Source organism: Necator americanus, chromosome IV (assembly GCF_031761385.1).
Source record: "Necator americanus strain Aroian chromosome IV, whole genome shotgun sequence".
Lineage (NCBI taxonomy): Eukaryota > Metazoa > Nematoda > Chromadorea > Rhabditida > Ancylostomatidae > Necator > Necator americanus.
This window is the reverse complement of record NC_087374.1, coordinates 11,066,704-11,089,466: the sequence shown is the minus strand read 5'-3', so window position 1 is coordinate 11,089,466 and position 22,763 is coordinate 11,066,704. Positions and strand designations below refer to the sequence as shown.

General features: G+C 38.5%; 1 protein-coding gene across 1 annotated transcript; it reads right to left on the bottom strand.

Annotated features, from left to right (window-relative positions):
• Nucleotides 1-1,116: 1,116 nt before the first annotated feature.
• Nucleotides 1,117-9,307, bottom strand: RB195_000922 (uncharacterized protein; the record flags this gene model as incomplete). Its single annotated transcript, XM_064197482.1, has 6 exons — nt 1,117-1,245; nt 1,314-1,582; nt 3,534-4,002; nt 6,184-6,320; nt 9,000-9,092; nt 9,208-9,307. 6 exons carry the CDS (start codon nt 9,305-9,307, stop codon nt 1,117-1,119), a joined length of 1,197 nt encoding a protein of 398 aa, XP_064053363.1.
• Between the last annotated feature and the right edge of the window lie 13,456 nt (nt 9,308-22,763).

The following is a 22,763-nucleotide window of genomic DNA, read 5'->3' as shown; positions in this document are numbered from 1 at the left end:
CTATAAATTTTACACAAATTGTACCATCCACTCACGTGATAGTACGAAAAATCTCCTTTTCCCGTGCAACGCGTTCAGGTGATAAATGCTAGATAGCATTAGTACAGCGTAATTATATAAAGCATTCCATCCTTATTTGTGAAAATCTGATCTCTCCAAGACTATTCGACCTCGCATTTTCACAGTACTTCACATTTAATTTGATTTTAAAAACTGTAAAGTCAGCACTTTTTGATTAAGTTAAAGGCATCACCCCACGAATCTGGAGTGGTACGGATTTCCGGTGGAGTATTCGTATACGGGGTTGTAGATTATGGGGAGGAGAGTGATTTCGTTCATTTCTTCCTAATTGCTGTAGAAAACGGCCCGGAAGATACGGCTTCGAGCGTTCCGGCGCACTATTTTCTGCAAGGAGTTCGATTGGAGCGCGCCAGTCCTGTGCGGCGCCGCACCTTCCGGGCCGTTTTTTACGGCAATTAGGAAGAAGTGGACGGAACCACACCCTTTTCCATAATCTACTATCCCGTATACGAATACTCCACATGAAATCCGTACCACCTCAGATTCGTGGTATGCTGCCTTTAACCAATTTTTTGAAACAGATGTCAAGGAAGCAATTTGTGAATTTGTGGATAAAACAAGTCAATTGAACTGTATTAGATATAATATTATGTAGGCTCATTGCATTTCTGGTCACTTTACGAAAAAGCACAAAGGTCCCTTTGAATAATCCCACCAATCCTGTCAGACGTTCTGGAAAATTTAAATGAGTCTTACCTTCTTTTCGAAAATTTAATGAACTAAAATGCGAAATAATTAATGTACTTAGCACATTTCAGCCGATCTCATCACCTTGTATCTGTAAACAATAATACCATAACTTTAAAATAACTTGTTGGTTGGATAAGGTTACGGTAGAAAAATTATATTGCAAAGAAAGATGAAGCAAAATATTTAGAAAGGTAATTGGAACACCATTTTGCGAAAATACATCTTTATCTCCATAAAATACAACATTGAGCAAAATAAACAATAATGGATTGCTGAATGACTAGCAATTTTTACGCACCAGGAACAGCTTCAGAGACGAATAGGTGAATACACGTTCACGGACAATCAGATAAGCTTCTCAGAAAACTCTTCATCGGTAATTGCCTCTCTGCCGTCAAGTGACAACTTCACCGATCCAGAGGTAAGCTCATCTGGTCTACCATCATCCCTGACCACAATCCTCGTCACTGTCACCTATAAAGCGTTGGTCTCGAAATGAATATGAAAAATGAAATGGGATGAGTAGCTTGAGTTTGTCTTACTTCCTTCGACGACGTGATATCATGTTTCCGACTCTGCTCCTCATCTTCAGAACTGGAATCATCAAAAGGGTTCGATGCGATTGTCGAACCGCTCGTAAGCCTTCCATTCACCGTAGGCCCATCATGGATTTTATCAAAATTCATTATCTTCTGCGATCTTTGCACTGGTGGCATGATCTCATGTTCCTCTTCTTCGTCACTATCTTCCTCGGAAGAAGTGTCCGCATACATTATGGATTTCGATGGAGTCGATACAGGATCGAATGGTTCTGGAACAGCATGAGATATGTAAACACATAGAACGTCCAGTAGAAATCTTTCAAAAAAAAAATCTGTGCGTCATCGCAGGTGGCTGTAAAGCATTACTATTTGCAAAATAGAATTACGCAGTTAGCCCCTAGGAGCCTTATTTTTTACGGTTTTCGTATCTTCTGCTACAGATGCGAAAGAAAAGCTGAACAGAGTCCCTGTCGCTTGTTGGGAAAGTGGAGGGATTTTTTTTCGCTTCTAAGCCGAAAATAGATTTACCAGTAAAGGAGCTGTGAGTCATTCACATTTCTGTCAAGAGTAATCACATAAGAAAATTCTATCAAATTATTGGATATGGTCTTTCCAAGAGATGATGCCACTACTAAGATTTATTTAAATACATTCCATACGTGACCCAGTGTCCACTATTTTTAGTAATCTTTCTGAAGTATTCTCAAAAACTATGTTGAGAATTAGAATTTGATGGAAAGTTTCATTGAATTTCAGAACTAACGACCACTTGGATTGGATTTGGAAAGAGAATTTTTTTGTCACTCAAAGACAGCGCATCAACTTTTCACGTGGTGCCGAATGCACAGCGAAAGCGTATAGTGGATTGCGAAAGCGCGGTTCCGCTCATCTTTCCCTAACCGTCGTAAGAACCGGCGTGGAAGACGTCACTTCCTATGATGATTTTAATTGTAACGCCCCACATCCAGGTGCGAGCGGAAGAGGATTACTGATGTCTTCTCGCCAGAATTTTCGGATGAAACCAATGAATAGGCTGCTTAGTGACCGGAAGGTGTACATGGAAGCGCTTCCGAACGTGCAACGTAGGAATTAAAGCGGTTTCCACGCCCTTTTTTACGACCGTTAATGCATCACACCATGAATCTGAGGTGGTACGGATTTCAGGTGGAGTATTCGTACACGAAATCGTAGATTATGGAGAGGTAGGTGATTCCGTCCATTTCTTGCTAATTGGCGTAAAAAACGGCCCGGAAGATGCTGCGTGTGCACACGGCTGGCACGCTCCAACCGAACTCGTTGTAAAAAATAGCGCAACGGAACGCTCGAAGCCGTATCTTTCGGGCCGTTTTTACGGCAATTAGGAAGAAATGAACAAAATCACCCCGCTCTCCTTAATCTACGATCCCGTATACGAATACTCCACCTGAAATCCGTACCACCTCAGATTCGTGGGGTGATGCCTCTAAGGAAGGATGAGCGATTCTGGGCTGCGTTGTGCAATCTACTACCCGAACTCTACACTTTCGTTGTGGATTCCGGCCACGTCCAAATCGTGATAAGCTGGCTTTGACCTCGGAGTTTCGACGAAAAAGTATCATACCAAAAGCGATAGCACCAAAAAACACAATAATTCCTTCAAAATTTTATTTTTAGGCCTTGTTACTGAATAGCAGTAGGAGCGTTATCGTGTTCCTGTGCCATCTTGTGTTTGTTTTTTTGTTCAATGGTAATGTAGCGTCATAACCAACCACTCGCTCGTTAGAAACATTTGTCAAGTACCTCTTAAAAATGAAAAAAAAAGGAAATTTGCCATGTTAGGCCTAAGTTTCTCTTTTCTAAGAAAGCGAGTCACGTTTTAACTTTTTGACGAATGCGCGGTGCACTGATGAGCCGTACGCTTTTCGACCTTTATTTTTCATGAATTCATAACTTTTTAAAATTTTAAGCAATTATGAGATTTATTGCTATCCATCATTCACGATTACTGCTTTCTTATACAATTTTTCTTCTTGTTCTTTTAAGTCTGTTGGCGCCAGCTACGCAAAAAAGTGCAACATCATCAGTGGGTTAAATCACCCTGAAAATGTTATTTGACCTAAAAATGGCAGTTTCTGCAAAATCACTTCTAAACTTCATAGAATCACTAGCGTCTTTAGAGAAACGCACACCAACGTAGCTCTTTTCTACTTTTGTGACTTTTTATGAATGTGTGAAACTCACTCTGTGCGGTGGGAGTGATCTCCACAACCACTTCTTCTTGTGAATAAGTAACGACCACGTCTTTTTGATTCGCGTCCGCTTCCGGGGCTTCTGAGTCACTAGATGACTTCTCCTCAATGTCGCTGAGTGACTTCGACCCTTCTATTGGTGCGTCCACTGTTCTGCTTTCAATAGTGACCGTCACTGAAGCTACTCCTTGTGTCGGAGTTGTGTCATCTTCTTTAGAATCAGGTGAAACCCGTCCAAGACTCTGCGCGTCATCTGCTTTCGATGTCGATGGAAGCTCCAGCGATAAGCGCCGAGTGATTTCTTCTTTCTCTTTGTCCCGGGACTCCTGTGAAGAGTTCGACTTCTGATCCACTTCTTTCTTCTCAGATGAAGGCGTTTCTTTGGGTGAATGCAACCGAAGTCGAGAGAGCTCCGACTCGTCTACCTCTTCCACGACATCCGTACTGATGGAAACAGCGTCCTGGAACAAAGCACTTGAAGCGATAAAAAATTCATTTTCATTTACTCAAATCCCAGAACTCAGCAACGAATTCTTACAAAAAAAAAACCAATTATTAATTATCTTACTCCAGCGGGTGTAGCGCGGTCGGAAAGAGGTTCCACTGCAACGCTGGGATCAAAAAATCGGAACCGCTCTAGGGCCAATCAAGTGCTTCATCCCTCCAGGGTCGTCAAATTCTAAACTTGCCTGGGGGATCAAACATTGACTTCACATATCGACTCGCCCGCAGCTCATTGTAAGGCTGCTGCATATGCTTTTGAAAATCTCAAACGGTTCTAAATTGAAGTGTAGGCGCATGCCCAGGGGGACTGATAAACGTCGTACAATTTAACGTTCACTTTAGTTCTAAGTTAACCTAAATTTTTAAATATAATGACGTTATTCACCCAACAATTTCTAAAAGTATTCTCCTTAAAGACAACGTCCGGAAGAAGTAGGAGTGACTGAATTCTACCTTAGTCTTCTTTACAACTTGCTAACGATAACTGAGCATAACTCATATAAAATTGCAAGCTTTGCACCACCAAAAAAAATGCAAACTATTCCGAGCAAGGGCTCCCCAAGGGTATTCTTCCAAAATACGGGAAAAATACGAGAAAATCACTGAAGCCGTAAGCTAAAGAGTGAACTAATTAAACTGAAAGTTAAGTAGAGAAGTTATCCATTATCTCGCTCTGCTTCTGTACCCTGATCAGAGTGCGCACTCCATTCCACTCCAGAGTGGGTTTTTAATTTTAGTTCAAATTCATTCAAAGCATATATGCATCTACTACCGTAATCAAAACCCTTACAGTAGGTAATCCCGTTGAAGTAGTAGAAGTACAAGGTTCTTTTGATGTAAAAATTACTGTTATCGATGTCAGGCGGCGGTGTAGCGCAGTCGGTAAGAGGTACCGCTGTTGCTGCATGATCGATCGGAGTTTCGAATCCGGCCTAGTTCCAACCAAGCTTTTAATCCTTCCAGAGTCGAAAAACTGGTAACACATTTTCCCAGGTGGATAGGAGGATAAAACCAGCGACTTGATACAACGGCTATCTCCGCAAGTTATTGTGAAACTGTACGCGCATTATTAAACTTCAAAGTAAGTACAAGTTGAAGTCGAACCATTCCCAGAAGCAACAATTCTCACCCATAAAATTGATGAGATAAAACCGTGTAAAGTGGGTCTCATTACTTGTTCGGACAGAAGGAGATGCCCTACTGGATGATTTCGCGTTATTGCACATTATTCTCTTTAATGTCGTTTTCCCATAGCTGTAAAGAGTTGCATCGTCAAACAAATTGAACCCTTCAGTGCTTCTAAGCTCAGTTATATTTGGACTTACTGGTTTCACGCTTTCGCTGCGATATACTTGCAGACTTTCATCAAATCTTTTCTACTGCTCGGAAGGACTAAATATCAAAGAAAAAAATCCAGAAATGCGAAAGTTCAATTTAAATTGGACTATCAAAAATTCCTTCCAATTGAAAGGGCTTTTTTTGTATTAACTAGAGTTGAAAAGCGGCCTCAAAGGCAGAGTATCACGGAATTGACGTACAGTACGGAAACCCCGGGGAAGACGTAGACGTTCGAGTTGTAGATTGCGGAAACGAGCGCGACTCCGCTCGCCTTCCCCTAATCGTCATAAAAAAAACCGTCGTGGAACAAGCAATCTCTCCTATGAAATCAGCTGCAACACGACACCTTTGTGAACTCGCCGTGTCCACGAGACAGCGGTGTAAGTTTAACGAGGTCTCTTCATCAACCTATTCAAGCGAAACCAGTAAGGTGCTGAAGGGATTGGAGAATGTACAAAGTGAAGAGTTACAACGTACCTCGTAGGAACTGAAGTGGTCCCAACGGTTTTCATTTTTAAGAAGGACTAGGGGGAACTGAACTTAGAAGGACTAGGGGGAACTGGGTCAGGCTCGTTTCCATCTACAATCCGCTTTCCGCGTTTTCTTTGCGTTTTCGTACGACGTTAATTTCATGGTACGCTGCCTTTAACGTAATCAAGTGTTCCCACTGAGAGCTCCTATGCCTATCGTATAAAATGAGTGAATGCAGAGAAGGATTCGATTGCGGTGCCAACTTTTCTGTAGCAAACATTTCTTTTAAGCGTGCAACCACATTTTCGAATCGTCACACCTCTTCTCACCTCAATAACACACTCCACATCGTCCGGTTTCTCTTCTCGAAGCACTTCTTCCATCATAATGTCATTCATATTGAAGGCGTTCGATTCTTTTTCCACTAGCACTCGCGGAATCGAGCTGTCAGCTGCAGTTCGCACTTCTGAAACGGCATTTCAGCTCGTTCTTTTTTTTTTGTCTGAATTCTTAGTGGGCTCAACTTTTTCTGATGCGAATCTCACCACTCAAAGTCTTCAACTCGAAACTGTGCTCAAACAATGCCGATCGTTCTCGAAAATATCTTCGCAACGTCAACATCACACTGATGCTTAGAATAAACAGCGAAACTTGATGCTGATCACATGAGCGGCACGGAGGAATCGCGGCGATCAGTGGATGGTTTTAATCGAGTGGTTGTAGTGCGACTAACTACAGCATCACACAAAAGGAAGGGAATGAAGTTTAGAGTCGGTTAAAATCAGTTTAGTTCAAATCTTGCATCCTACTCATAGGCTCGTAAATTTTTTAAAAAATTCTTGTGATTTTTGTTCTTTTTAAGAGAACTAGATGTATGAATGTGAAAAGAAGATTCTAGAACAAAAAGCAAACGATTCCGTCATCTTACGCTAATTTTGGATTCGCTGATAAGAGTCCAAGCTTTTGATTTCATTTTCGTTTTTAAGCCCGTGATTCCAAAAAAAAAAATTCATTTGATCATTTGATTACTTCAAGATGGATTATAAAGAGGTTCGAATATAAAGAGGTGTGGTTTGTAAGGGTAATAATGATCCGATTTCTATTCTCTCAGTTCCAACTTCACTTACTTACAACATTTGAGCAAGTCTGACTTCATTCCTCACTCCTCAGAAAACAAAGGAATATTCTAATTTTTTTTTTGCTGACATACATAAATGCGTTTTGAGATATTCACTCTTGTAAAGTCTGCTCAACAGGATCGAAAAAGGTATGCGAGGAAAAAAAACAATAAGAAGCAGATGAACCAAAAATTGGTGGAACTTGATGTAATAGCGCTGTATACTGTACTGAAATAACCTTACTAGATACTTAGAGTAATGACCTTATTTTTCCCAAAGAAAAAAATATTGATCGAGACCTGATGAGACCTCGCAGATCAAGGTGAACTACTCTCTTAAAGTGTTAACGAAGGAAAAATAAAAAATAAAATAAATAAGTAATTAATATAGCAATAATAATAAGAAATAATAATAAATGATGAATAAAGGCGGAAAGCATTCGGTAAGAGGATCGACCATGACTACACAGTCGATCGAAGGTTCGGAACCGCAATAAAGCCAACCAACCTTTCCTCCTCAGGGGTCGATAAATTGATACCAGACTTGTCTGAGAGGAAGAAAACACTGATTTGATACCTCGCCTAGCCCTCACAACTCATTGTATAGGCCAGACACGTGTTCGTAAACCTCAACGATCCTGAATTGCAGTAAAGCGCGTTTGCGCATCCGTGTTCATATGCCAGAGACTATGTCCTTTAAAATTGTTTAAAGAAACTGGAGAGGGAGGTAAATATCTAGTTTTAAAACCAAACCATACTGACGTGATTCGAATCTATTTGTGACTCAACGAACTCAACGAAGTGGATAAACATCATTTCTTCGAGGTGTCCAAACATTGCTTAAAACGTTTGCTGAGTTTCTTATTTGTGTTGTGTCTTAATCCTTCTTGTAAGAGAAACCTGTGGCATCCAGCTTTTTTGAAACGCCCCGGATTTACAAAACAAATCACCACAATCTGGATTTTTTTTTCATCTTCTTTTCAACTGAGCATTCAGAATCGTATTTGGAATCGTGGAATCGCAAAGCAAAATTAATCGAAATATGCATGAAATCGGAGGAGAAGAACTTCAAGGAGTACTAGGACCTTTCTAATAGTTATTTAATTCTGACACTACTGTTACCATTCAATTTTGTTTGTTTTAATTTTTTTTATTCCTCAGGGGGAACGGAAGCAGAAGATCTATTAGCGTTAATTCGTAGCAGATCACAAATCGAACTTGAATCGATTGCATGGGTCAAAAACAACAAACGACCTGTCAATTTTGGGTTGACCCATGGATACTGTATCGGCTACAGCAGCCGTGGTTGGGTCAAAACGACATGAAGCACGGACACATGCGCTGCTTCGAGCGTTTGCGGTGAAGCGTAGCGGTTGGGATCGTGTAAGGATTCTCCACCCGTCTCTGTAGTCCGCCATGGTCCCACCTCGATTCCAACCGCCGTCTCCACTGCACCGCAACGAGCGCAGCCGCTTACGCAACTCTCCGTGCTTCGTGTCGTTTTGACCCAACTATGCATCCATTTCACAGCCGGGATTATTTTTTTCTTGCGTTACCCATTAACTACACCGTATTTGCTGCTCTCTTTAATTCTTTTTCTTTCAAAATGATAATTGAAAATAATACGTCACATCAAAATGAAAAAAAAAAACAAAAACTCGACAATCATTAAAAGTTTTTCGTTGTTTGACAACGAAGGAAAGTAAGGAATCTTTTCCTGAAGAAGTTGATTTTAAACATCTTTTAAATTCTACAGACAATTCGTTATTTAATCTTTTTCTGTCGACCAAAATTCCTGGATTTTTTTTCCTTAGCCAGTATCAATGCTTTCTACACTTCTTCGCTAGCTCGCTCGCTTCCTTCCTTCCTCTTACAATCAAGACGATGCCGCCTATTATTCGACTATGAATGGAGCTAATTAGTTGTAGTTATCCTCCAAAAAAAATACAAAAAATGATGCATTAATCAAAAATACTGGGTCTATTATCGGTTGGAAAAAAACTGTGGATGTTCTGTTATGATACTCACCTAAATTCACATCTTCAAACCCATCAATCGTATTTTCAGCGGCGGAAATATGTTGCCCATTTGTTTTCGGCGCTACTGTTTGCAGTGTTCCTGCTATAATCAACACATCACATTCGTTGAAAGCAATGATATTTCTGGATACGTACAGCATTTTCGGAACCAGTGGGAATTAGGCAATAAAACAAATAAAAACTTCGTAATTGCTCACATCTTATAAGTTTTACTGGTGGCTCTTTTGATGTGGATGAGCTGAAGCAGCAGCATACTCGTTGACATAGGGTGGGTTGTAAAAATTCGGTGTCTGTCATTACTGAAAAATTGGAGAGAGGTTTTTTTTTTATGTATTAGATGACGGCACGTTGAAACTCACGACTTTACGCAATACATATACGTATTTAACTATTTATTCCAGTACATATACAGTACGATGTTCGTCACATGAAAAAGTCGGAACATTGGGAATTATTCCTGGGATTTTTGTGTGCATAAAAGTAGATATGATGGAAACGACCTCATGTATTTCGAGGTGAGTTGTCAAAGGTCCTACCACGAAAAGTGAAAAGTGTAGTATCACACGTACGTACATAGATGAACGAACAAAGAAGGTGTGAGAGAGAAAGACTTCTGCTTCTCCTTTAACACTTCCAGAAACGATGCATATAGCTGGCAAATGGTTCATATCGCAAATACGTGAGGTGCACATGAAACCGAAATTGATATTAAGGACGGTGAAGGTATTACATTTCATCCAGGTAAATGCAAACGAACAAAGAAACGTAAATGAATAGAATGAGGATCAGAGCCATTGGGAAACCAGCAGATGTTATGAACGAAAATTTCACTCGACTTTTTGAACAAAATTCGCTTCAAACAGAACATTCAGTTTGAATTCTTCAACAGATTTCTGTTGAAAGAAAAAGACGAAAGGAGTCTGTAAAATCTGCACCAATAACAGCTACAGAATCGTGAAAAATTTAACCCAAATGGGGCTTCTGGACATCAAAACTAACATTTTTATCTTACCGTATCCTGTGCTGCGTTCCAAAAGCTATCGCCTATGAATGCAGTGGCATTGCTAAGAACAGTTTATAAATTTTTCGTCGAAAATTAAACAGAAAGAAATGAATTTAGAACTTTGGTAGAAATTTTCATATTCGAAACTTTATCGCAAATTTTCTAAATTATCGAATTTGCAAAAGCAAGAGTTCTCAGACTTTGAATGTCCACATTCTCAGGGTATTATCTTGCATGAACTTTCAAATATACGAATGTTCAATTAAAAATTCGGTTTTTATTCGATTCGCTGCAGGATGTAGCAGTATGTAAGAACGCAAATTTGTAAACAGAGCAGAGCAACATTTCCGAACTTTTTTTCTTTTCGTGGTTCGGATGGTAATTAAAGCACAGCAAAAAAAGCTAGGAAAGCATTATAGCTCAACCAAGATATTTGAAATACACAAAGTCATATTCCCATCTCATTTTCATAGTTTAAATACATGTGTTTATATATGCAGATATATGAATGAATATGTAAATAACATATAAAAATATGCGGGAAAATAGTCGTAGTAAAAATCCTCTAGTTTTGACATGAAGAGACTTCAAGAAAAATGGATAAACGACCAGAGTCTTAGAAAAAATTCAACAGCTAAGATTTCCACACTATTTTTAATGATGAATTTTTATTTATTTATTTTTTATTTTTATTTTTATGAATTTTTTTTAATGTGATGAAATAACTGAACTACTTTGTGAAATAAATTGCATACAAAATGGATTTTCACATCAAAAAATAATTCAGTGAAAGTGAAAGTTCGATGAATGTCCGCTTTTTTTAACTCGAAATGCACTTTTTGGGTATTCAACCGTGTTTGCATGAAAATCTTTGCTTTGCATCCTGCTGCGTCGCCTAAACAATTTCTCCGAGATTCTTGACTAAGGATTAGAAAATATCAAGCAATAGTTCAAGCAGAAGAATTATCACATGGAGTAAACAATAATAATTTCAATATCTTCCTTGAATGTCGAGAATCTGTTACCGTAACAGATGGATGACCGCTGAAAGAACTGGGCCTGCTAACTTCCAACAATTTTGTTCCTCAAAATACAATAAATAAATAAAAATCCATGAAACGTTGAGTGTTCTAGTGATCTCAAATGCAGGATAATTCAGAGAAACATCGGAAAACGGCCAACGAAGAAACTAAGACACTAGACAGGTATAGCATTTCCATCCTATATTGTTAAACTGGTAAAATAAATAGATAAACAAATAAATAAAAACCAAAAAAAGTCCGAAAGACTAGAGGAGGATTAATTAATCATTTAGTTACAGTCATATCAGTAACAGCATCTAAAGAGATCTTAGAAAGTGTCCCGACAACGTCTCACAAGCAAAAACTTCATGACCTTGATTTTTTCCCCTCCTATAAAAGATGGAATCGTGCAAATCTAGACATGCTCTCGGAATGCATTTGTAAAAGAAATCGATTTTTAAGCGGAAGCAGCGGTTATTTACGGGTTGACAAATAATGACGTGAGTCCTTGAGTCAAACTTGAACAAAAAGAAGCCGATAAGAACTCTGGGAAATTCGACGGACAAAAAAAATCTCAGTGAATAATTCTCCGGAGGAGACCGTATTAGCATGCGAAATAAACAAGAACGAGCACAAGAGACTCTAATCAGAGCCGCGCCTTTCAAAAGTTAAATCAACAAATTCACCGCGAAATCACCGGAAAAAGTGCTTCTGATGTTCTCACTCAGTCTCTCTCTCTCAAAGGAAAAGAAGAAGAAGAAGAAGAAGGAGGAGGAGGAGGAGATGTAGGGGACATGAAGTGGAATTTTGTTGTGTGAGACGTACATGAACATTCAATTTTGTTGAGGATACGGCGTAAACACATGCTTGATAAGGCCCACACATACATACATCCACACTTTTGAGAGAAGAGCGCTCGGGGGCGGGTTCGACGGCACGTGAACGCCGCACGGTTTAGAACATGTCTTTTTTTTTCGGCGCTGGATTCAAGCCGTACACTAACTGGTCATTCTTCAGTCTCGTCATTTCGTACAGAACAAAAAAAAAACAGAAATTAAACGATGGGTGACTCTTTTGAGGCATCACGTATTTGCGTAACAACTGCTGACTCGGTTCGATGCGTCAGATCTTATCATAACTTTTTTTTCTTTTGAATCATATCATTCAAACACATAAAATGTGCGAATGACGTCTACAAGCTATAAGGATTTTTTCATTTTTTCAAAACTCTGATCTTTTTTTTTCAAGTACAGCTGAAAAGCTGAAATCATAGCAGGGATACGTTTGGACATTTTTGTACAATATTCTGGATTTTTAAATGATTCAGAGTATGAAAGAAGCTGTTGATTTTTAAGAATATCGGTTTCTTGAAACGTATTCGGTGGGGGGAGGCGTAAAGCTTCTTCATAATTCACAGTTAATTACTGTTGTTTTTATTGGGTTCTAAAATGACTTCGTATCACAATTAATTAATTAATTATTTAATTAGTTATGTTTTTTTCTGTCATTGTTTACGATTTCCTACTAGTCCACCAATTTATCGACGCTGTTTTCCTAGAAATCAACCGGAGCAAAATTGCCACTTTTAACATTGGCAGTGGATTCGCCTATGACACTCTCTCCGTATACAATAGAAATATCCCAAACTGCTCCGTGATTTTCTGATTTGGTTAAAACCCGAAAAAGGTCGGAAAGTAATCGAGTTTTGTGCTCAGAAATTCTATTTCAGGATAGATTTTCCCAGTATTGATAAGGAATTTGTTCAAGAAAATCATAAAAACACTCAAGTGGAGCATTAAGCACAAGCTCTTTAAGCTCTTTCTTTTGGATATTTCGTCAAGTAATAGACAACTCTTCTCCAAAAAAATAAAAGCTTTAAAAAACTGAGCTATACCCAATATTTTTGTTTTGCTCAGCCTACACCCATGCTTTTCGGAATGTTACAGAGTTGAATAAAATGGTTGGAAGGCATGAGGCGGATGGTTACGGTAGATTATTGAGTAGAACTAGAGACTAAATCACCAAAAAAGAGCTTCGAGAGAATATTTAAGAGAAAAAATCCATAAACCATATAAATTCGGCATAGAACTTAGCACCGCCAACGCCACTGACACCTAGTTTCATCTATATGGGCGGAGCATGTCGCAATCAGTTGCGCAAACATTCACGCAACTATTTTTACAAGTAACTAGAGCCACAATTAGAGAATTCAAAAAAATCGAGATTTTAGGTCTACAGTGTAGAAAAATCTCCGCTCTTGTACTTTAGAAAAAGAATTCCCCTGCATAACTCCTAGCAATAAACGGATGTAGCACAGTCGGTAATAGGTTCGACTGTGACTGTACGGTCGACAGTTCGAAACCGCCCTAGTACCATCCAAGCCGTACATTCCTCTGAGATCGAAAAATTGGAACCAGACTTTTCTGGAAGGACAAAAAACATTGACTCGAAACATCAGTTCGCCCTTTCCCACGAAGATGTGTTTTGTAAGGCATCACACGCGTTCATTAACCTCAAACGACTCTGAATTGAGGTCGAACGTCCATTTTCACAGAGATTGACCAACGCCGTCCACTTTATCCTTTATCCATATCAGCAGAGAACTCATCACGAAGACAAAGACGAGAACAGTAAGGAATTTCGTTCTAAAAACGGCCCCGCAAAGAACCAGGAAAAAAATCAGGAGCGAAGAAAAATGCGTGAAGGGCGTCTAACGTTGCATATTAAACTCGAATTACATTCGGATAAAAATCGGAATTTTAAGCAGTTGAAATCAAAGTTAACGGATGATTCCTCAATGAATCAGTGTTCAGTCCGCATAGAATTCATTGAAATTACAGATTAAAAAAATGGCGTGGGCGATGATTCAGGTTCGACATTTAATTCATTCTTCACTGCTCTAAAAACGATACGAAAAATAAACTAATTCTAGATTGCTAAAAATAGGAAAAGAATGGAAAAGGTGACGAAAAATAAACAATGAAACATGATAGATGACGATGCGGAGGATGCAGAAATTGTATAAGATGGATCATAATCGTTTAAGATGCAATGTCTAAAAATAGTTACTGTTCGTAGAGTCACTGAGGTTTCGAGTACTGTAAAAAAGATGAATATTGTGACTTTTCACTGGAACAAAGCAAAAAAAAAATTCTAAAGATGTATCAGAGTACAGTGATTGGACGGATATGCTTCCTGAGGTGATATGCACGAAGATCCTTACAGTACCTAAATACTTACTCTGCATGTAGCACAAAATCGCCCCCTCATCTGCAATATGAGTAAGATTTATTTGCTTCTTCCGGGCCATCGCCCAATCGTCTAAATTCTTCAAAAGTTTTCGAAACTCTAATGAGGCTCACGGATACTTGATGTTCGTCCGGGGTCGGAACCAACAAGCCAAAAAAGAACCAAATTAAGCCTTCCAATCTTTGAGGAAAAAATGAGGGTTGAAAAACCGAGTCTTCTTCATGTTATGTTGTCATGAATGGTATTATTGAAATTATTTACAAAAATTACACCTTCAAATTCACCTGGTTAGGAGAGCTTTCTCAGATTTTTTTCGCCCTTAAATAGACCGTGATTTTTTTGAGCAAGCAGGTGCCAGATGAAAGCGTTTTGTTTGCTATCAGGAGCGAAAATACTGTCATTCTCTTTATTTATTTATTTATTTATTTGTTTTTGTAGAAGGATTAACGGTCATCGTCATCACTAAGGACCGCTTGGTGATAATAACAAACTTGCGAATATTCTGTGACTGGAGTGTGTTTTCGAACACAGGCCGGGACCGATACGTCACAAACGGAACGAAAATTAACTTTAAAAAGAGCTGAACGTACGTACGTATCCATGCAATAACCATCAATAAATAAAGAGAAGAAATTAATGTTAGACGTTAATAAATGTGTTCAGCAGGCCGCCCACATAATTAAGGCACATTTATCAACACAACCAGTCGACGTATACTTTCCTACGATCGCTTCACTACTCCTCCTTCAACGATGTATACGATGTGACTGAAGAGAATAAAAATTTGAGTAAGACCATCTAAGCGCTAAGGAACTACAGGGAACGATGCGATTCCCGCACGAAATCTCAATGAACGGGGATGTTTCCCCCGCGAAGTAGCATTGAATGCAACGGTACGATGTTTAATTCCGTGTACAGCATGAGTCACAAACGGGAGGGAATCCGTGTTTAATAATTCATGGATACAGATGTCATATCGGAAACAGAAAAAGTTATGGGAAAACTGTTTAAGCATAAGAAATTGTAATTAAATAAGAATTAGATTTTATTGTTTGACGTTCAGAATTTGGAAAAAGTAACTGGCGAAAAGAATTTAGGCTAAACAAAGCACTGACTTATTGATGTTTTTAACAGCATCTGTTTTTTTTTTTTTGAAAGTAGTCGAAATATAATTATGATATAAATTGGGTATGTTTTTGAAATAAATTCTAAACATTTCGATCGATGTGCAGCTCCAGAAAAAAAATGTGGCGAATAAAAACAATCGTTATGACCCAGACAGCGCACAGCAGCCTCCACATAAAAACTACTAATTTTTTTTCGATAAACTGTGCCAAATGAACGCATCAGTGCCGAATAATGTGCTATTTTTTATTTTCTCTTTAGGGAAATCTTTAAATTAAAGAATGAAGAATTTTCTACGCATACTGGTAAACTTGGCTAGTTTTTCTTCTTCTTCTTTTTTTCCACAGTTAAAAAACAACATTTTTGTTATTGTTTAGATGTAAATTTTTACATCTGACGTTTCTCATTTTCTGATATTTAATGAATAAAATGTCATATCCAAAAGACGAATGAATGATCTCGCATTTGTCATTTTGTTAGAAAAAGAATAAATGGATAGCAGAGAAATCCGGATCATAGCTGATGCGTTTTTGACTGATGTGCGGACCACCTATCCTCGTTCCCTCAAATGACATAAAAGTCATATTTATACGTGGCATGTGAGCTCGGATTTTTCCTCGGATATACACAATTTCGTCAACCAAAAAAAAAGGAAATCATTTTTTGCTTACAAATTTTCGAATTCGTTCAAAGTGAAAACAGAAAGTAAAGAAAACGACTATTGTTGGAGCTTGGTTTTTTGCTAATGCCTGTCGCGTGCACGGGGCTGGCGCGCTCTAATCGAACTCGTCGTAGAAAATAGCGACCCGAAACGCTCGCGACCGCATCTTCCTGGCCGTTTTTTACGGCATTTAAGAAGAAATGGACGGAATCACCCTCCTGTCCATCATCTACGACCCCATATAGGCATAGCCGACTCGAAACCTGCACCACCCCCAGATTCGTGGGGGGGATCCCTTTAAATTAAGTGACAATGCTTCTAAGGTGAATACATAGCATTAAGAGTACTTCCACTTGGAGAAGTTTCACGGAGAAGCGCGTCGGCTTTTCCTAGATGTCCTAGACTTTTTGAATCCTTTTCATATAAATCGCTTCTTTCTTAACATCAGAGCCTCTTCCGACAATTTGCATCAAAGAATGGACGTGAAAAGGTGAAATGAAGGAAAAAGACACCGTCGTCGTTTCGTCACTTATTCACCGGTCTGCTGTAGATCACTACCGGAATTTCTAAACCTTAACTATCGTTGGGATCAAATATCAAAACTTTTCCAATATTATTATTAATCCACTTCGGAGTATCGAAAACTGAAAAAGAGCACATTCTATTCAGCTCCGTTCGACTACAAAACCAATGGTTGCGGTCCTGGGAAAAAACAGTAAATCAGCGTCGAACCAATCAACAAAGCGTGGGTAGAGCATCTTATCCGAATCGTGCTAGGCTCTACTGTTTTACGTCCTTATCAACCAGTCACGATAACCATTATTTATTAACATAATTACCATAAATAGGTTGTGCACTTATCTCAATTGTGAATAATTTGAATTAAAATAAATTTTGTCGCCTTGATAAAAGAAACATTCAGTAAGTTTTTATCTATGTATGTTTTAGACCTTTTTGTAAGTAAATTGTATATAAATAGGTATAAAAAAACATATAAATAAGTAAATGAATAAATAGACTGATTAAAAATGAGTCGGATCATATCATATCGTCCTTCATAAAAGCGAACATTAATCTACATTCATTGATTTAAACTGAGGACCGTATTTTAAATTTCAAACGGGGTCCCACTTTGAAATTCAGGAAGATTGAGCCTGGAAACATAGTATTAAACATTGAAAATCAGTTTCATTATCGATCTTTTCGATTTCGATGTTAAGACTCTTGGAAAATAGCTGACAAAATCGTTTGACTCTTGTATGCTTCGAACTACTTCTGCCCTCGAGGTTTCTCTAAGAAACAGAAGGTTCTCGTGCTAGTCAACCAAAGCGTAATGAGACGAAACGAGTAGGAGGGACACTATTTAACTTCAGAAGCTCTTCTTGGTATTTACGATAAAAGACGCCATATATTTTCCGAGGAAGATGAAAACCGTGCGCCTTAGACCTTCGCTGTGATTTACGTTCTATTCGGATTCGTAATTGCGACCAAGTACTTTCGTGCAATTCAAAAAACTCACAAGAGCACGGGTTTACAGCGATAGGGTAAGAATCAATAATGTTACAAAAATTTACAGAGGCATATTGCGGAAATAGTGCAAATATTATATCCAAGAATGTGTATCCAAGAAAAAAGTATGGAAAATCTGCGAGAGACGATGGAATTGACGCAGAAATGTTGAATTCTCTTCCTCCTTCTGGGAATACAATACCGCTACTAACTTTTGTCCCAAAATCCGTCGCAAACCGTCGGAATTCTTGGAAGTGGTCAAAATTAAATTTTAACAGTACCATTCGAAAGTAAATGAGCTGCTGATTTCAAATATATTTCGAGAATTTACTTTTGACAAATGTGTGGCCTGAAAACGCGCAAAGTTTCCTCAAGCCCCGTTAATTACTTTCACACCTCCGCAATCCTGCCATTGGCATATCCCGCGGATACATCTCCATGGAAGGAAGGGGTGTTCATAGGATTTCTCAAAATTGGACAAAATGTTTATTACATCCGTAATTAGGAGGTTATTTAGAGCATTTTGGTACCCCACATGTAGTGGAAATACGCCGAAAATATAAGGACAGTTCAAAGAAAGAATATACTTCCCAGTCTAAACCAAAGATCACCGAGTAATATAAAGGATAGATAGACTTATTTTCCCAGAATACCATAACCTTATAAAAAAAACATTCGCGATATATAAAAAAGCTACAAGACGAAAAAGGCTCAAAGTTCCGTTCTTAACAAAATTTTTCAGATTTTTCGTTAGAATCCTCACGTCATATTTTTTTTCTGGATGTGCAACTGTTAGGTTCTTCCATAGTTTCGATAGGATTCTTCAAAGTCCATTGTTTTAATTAGATGAAAATTCACTAAACAGAGAATTATGTGGTCGTGTTGAAGCTTTCTTACTGTTTTATCAAATACTACTGTACTTTTTTTAAACGCCGTTTAAATTCTTCACTTAATACATGCAACAAAGGATCTCATGTATGCATTTGAATGTTAGGTTCTAGTGTTATTTACAAGATTTTAAATAATACTGGAACATTTAATTAAATCAATCCTTAGTTGATGAACGAGAATTTGCAGACAAAATGACTCTGCTCTCCAAACCAAATACATATTCTCATTGTATGTGGAAAACGGAACGAGAGCCGTATTCAGAGTGAGATCAATAACGTGTAGGCAGCGAATGAGAAAAAACTGCGAACTCAGGCTGGAACCAGGTGCGAAATACTTATCAGGAGAGCAATTGTTTTCGATTAGAGTCCGTGAAGGTCCGCCCCTGTCGGCTTGCCGCTTCACTCCAGTGGACCATGGCAAATCGAGTAAATGAAGCAGAAAAGTGTGGATTTGAAAAAAAAGCGAAAAAAAGAGGAAAATAAAATCTCCAGCCGAGTATGAGTGATGCGATGAAGAGAGCATCCTGTTCTTTGTATTATTTTGATATTTTTAGAAGAAATCCCTGCAAAAAGCGACATGAAGGAATATATTTAAAATCGAACAAAGCGAACACTCGAAAGCGACGGCACAAACGTTGAGGACGATGACGGCGGCGGCTCAACCAATAAGTTTTTCCCCGCTAGAATCAGGTCTGAATGTTTGCCGACACTCGCTGATATGTTAAGCAGCGACCGCGAGCGGAGGAGGGCAGTTTTGGAGGATGCGAAGATGAACCGAATAAAAACGCACTTCGTTAACCTCACAGCGCGGGACGTCATTGGGAAACATAAAATGCACTTTGGTGGTCCTCCATGCTCCCAATGAAGCCACGCATACGGTAGAAGTACGTAAAAATTTTTTGGAAGCTGGTTTTCAGTTGGTTTTTAAAAAGGTAGATTTTTGAGGACTCGTACTGAATTAGTCGTAAATGGCTGAAATTTTTAGCGACGTAGCTCTGACGGAAGGAGTTTACCGTACCTTATGTGGAGTTATGGGGAGAAAAACTATAATTCCTCTCCATTCCGTAAGCGAAGTTCGCTTTACTTTTTCTAAAGCATTCAGGATTAAGCAGTAAAAGAACTCGCTATAGAATGCGCATTCTGATAAATATTCATGAATCTTTCCCGAACTAAATGATTCTAAGATTATCGAGCGAATTCATTCTTTTTGTTCCATTTGATTCGCTTCAAAATTTCTAATTGTCATCTAATCTTAAACCCTTCCTTACAAAACTTAAAAACAAAATGATTCTTTAGCTAGAAAGTCAATTTTTTTTTGTATTAAGTAATCGATTCCGAATAATCATTAAACTTGAAGAAGGACATCACAACATTCTGGATTTTCTTAGAGACTACAATATCAAAGAACTAACTTAAATAACTAACTATAGTAACGCTTCATTTTTTCAAAACTGTTCTTACCTTTATCTCAGGCTTTTTGCTGGTTTCCATGGTTTTCGAATTTGTTTGTGGCAGATATTTTTATCTCATGAGAAATAGGTGTGTACATGTTCGCAAAGTAATAGAGTATGATATAATCAAAAAGCTCTGATTTCAACGCGATACAGTTTCCTCGTTAGGCCCCTATCAGGAAAAATTTGGAGTTAGAATCCATCAAGTTAAGAACTACAAAGAAACAATGTTTCCTAGATAGTTTTTATACGAGTTTTTATATTTTATTTTATTTTATTTTTTACATTTTTTACATAAGTTTTTATATTTATAAGTTTTCAAACTTTTTAAAAAGAAATAATCGCAAAGATGTTCGTGGAACGCATCAGGATCCTCGGAAACATTGCTTCACAGACCTCTTTTTGGCGAATTCAGGTCAGCAGGCATTTTTTTTTCGACCTGTCATAGGCCGAGGAAAGTCATTTTCTGGAAGTTTGTTAATGACGTGTGACATCAAGAGAACAGAGAAGGAGTGGCATGAGGACCGCTGTGGATAGGAAACATTTTTTAGTCGGAAAATAATTCGGGAATTGTCAAGCGGCCTGCACATAGCAGAAAATGGGGGATAACTTTCTAAGGATTTCTCTCAGTATCTGTTTAATTTCTTCGTTTCGAAATTCCATGATTTTGTTAGTAATTACTTGTTTTATATGACAAATTACAAGAAAATCTGGAAATTAAATAAAAAAAAAATAAAATGGATGCGGGAGAAGAAATGCAATGCAGAGGTTCACATTTGAAATTAATTCATTCCAAATATGAACCTCTGCATTTCTACAGTCAAAAAAATATATATATATTAATAGGGGAAGTAGTTTAAATTAAAAATCAGAATGAATGTGGAGTGGGCAGAGTTGTACGGACAGTCATAAAGAGTACAAGACACAAGGAACTCTTGTTCAATTTTTACTGCTTTTATTTAAATCCTATAAAATTGCACTGGATAGGACCAAAGAACACCGTTCACAGGCAAAATATTTGCCACTAGTGCTGCGACAGTGCAAATAGTTTGCAGAAGGACTACAAGTCCTCTTTCCAAGTAGGAAGTAAAAAAAGGAGTTTGTTTGACATCGTTGAGGCTGTAATGTGACATACAGTCGATACAGTATCAACGAACAATACTACAGTGTTGGGGCTCTAAAATTCCACCTACAACAAAAATCGCCGAAAAAAAAACAATTATAAGAATTACCATACAATTTAGAAGCATCATCCCACGAATCTGAGGTGGTGCGGATTTCCGGTGGAGTATTCGTATACGGGATAGTAGATTATGGAGAGGGTGTGATTCCGTCCATTTCTTCCTAATTGCCGTAAAAAACGGCCCGGAAGATGCGCGCGTTTCACAAGGCTGGCGCGTTCCAATCGAACTCCTTGTGGAAAATACTGCGCCGAAACGCTCGAAGCCGCATCTTCCGGGCCGTTTTTTACGGCAATTAGGAAGAAATGAACGGAATCACCCCCCTCTCCATAATCTACTATCCCATATAAGAATACTCCACCTGAAATCCGCACTACCTCAGATTCGTGGGATGATGCATTTAAATGGCTCAAGACGTCAGGAGAAAAAATAGGGCTTTAAATTTGTGAAAAATGTCATCGACTAAGTTCTTAGTGTAGATGAGTCGCACAGTTCGATATCTTTTAAGTTGCTGAAATTTTAAGATTCAAAGATATTTTTTCAGGATTGTTCCTTAGTATTCCTTGAGGATTCAACACTTACTCTCGACTGACGTCTCAAAAATCGAACCTTTGAAACAAGAAACGAAATTGGCAACTTTGGCAATTGAATTTTTCTAAGGCTGTGATAAGTATTTACGTACCAGAGGTATGAAATTGCAGGTTTCCAGATGAAGCTCAACGAAAAGCTAATGGTTGAATACGAAATATCTCCAGAATCGTACCCGAGTCTTCTTCTAAATTGGACTACAGTGCAACGTGTAAAAATAATTGCATACAACGATTATGATATCTGTTTAAATGAAAACACGGACCGAGGAGCAACGAATTTTCAATAATTTTTGTAATTTTTTTCAAACACTATGTACATATACTGTGCCCATGCTCGACAGTCTTTGCCTGTTTAGGAGTTCAAAAATGAAAAGAAAGTGTGAGTCCAGTACGATCACAAACGATGTGGCCCCAAATCAAGAACTGTGCTGCTTTCGATCTACGGGGCGGGCCGCCGGGTCCCTACAAAAAGCCCTTGTGATTCATAGTTGTGACACGTGGTGGTTTCTTACGTTACCAGACTCAGCGTATGAGGTAAGCACAGACCGATGTGTTGCCCTTTGAGTTTGCCTATTGTCTGAATGTTTTCTGTGGGGTGATGAGGCACTCGAGGGATAAATCACTGATGGCTTTGATTTTCCAGGATTTAACGGAGTCGACAACGCCGAAACGTTAGCCGTTGGTTAACAAACAAAGATCACTACCAATTTTGACTACAGCTCGAGCAACTCAAAAAAAAAGAACCACGAGTATCCATTATTTTTAGTTCTTTTTCATTATTTCTTATATATTTGTTTTCCACTGGTTAATTCTATTTTAAATTCCAACAGTGGAATTTTTTGGAGAGTAGTGTCTGTCCAGTCTTGGCTAGATAGCAAAAAATGATGGGAGTTACCTCCTTTTAACTATTTAGCCTCATAAATTACACTTAACTAGCATGGCATACAAGAAAATCTCGGGCGTATCAATACGAATGGGATGCGCCAACGAGTCCGACTGCAATTCAGAATCCTTGAGATTTATGAACGCGTGTGCAGCCCAACAATGACTTGCGGGGGCGAGCCGGTGTATC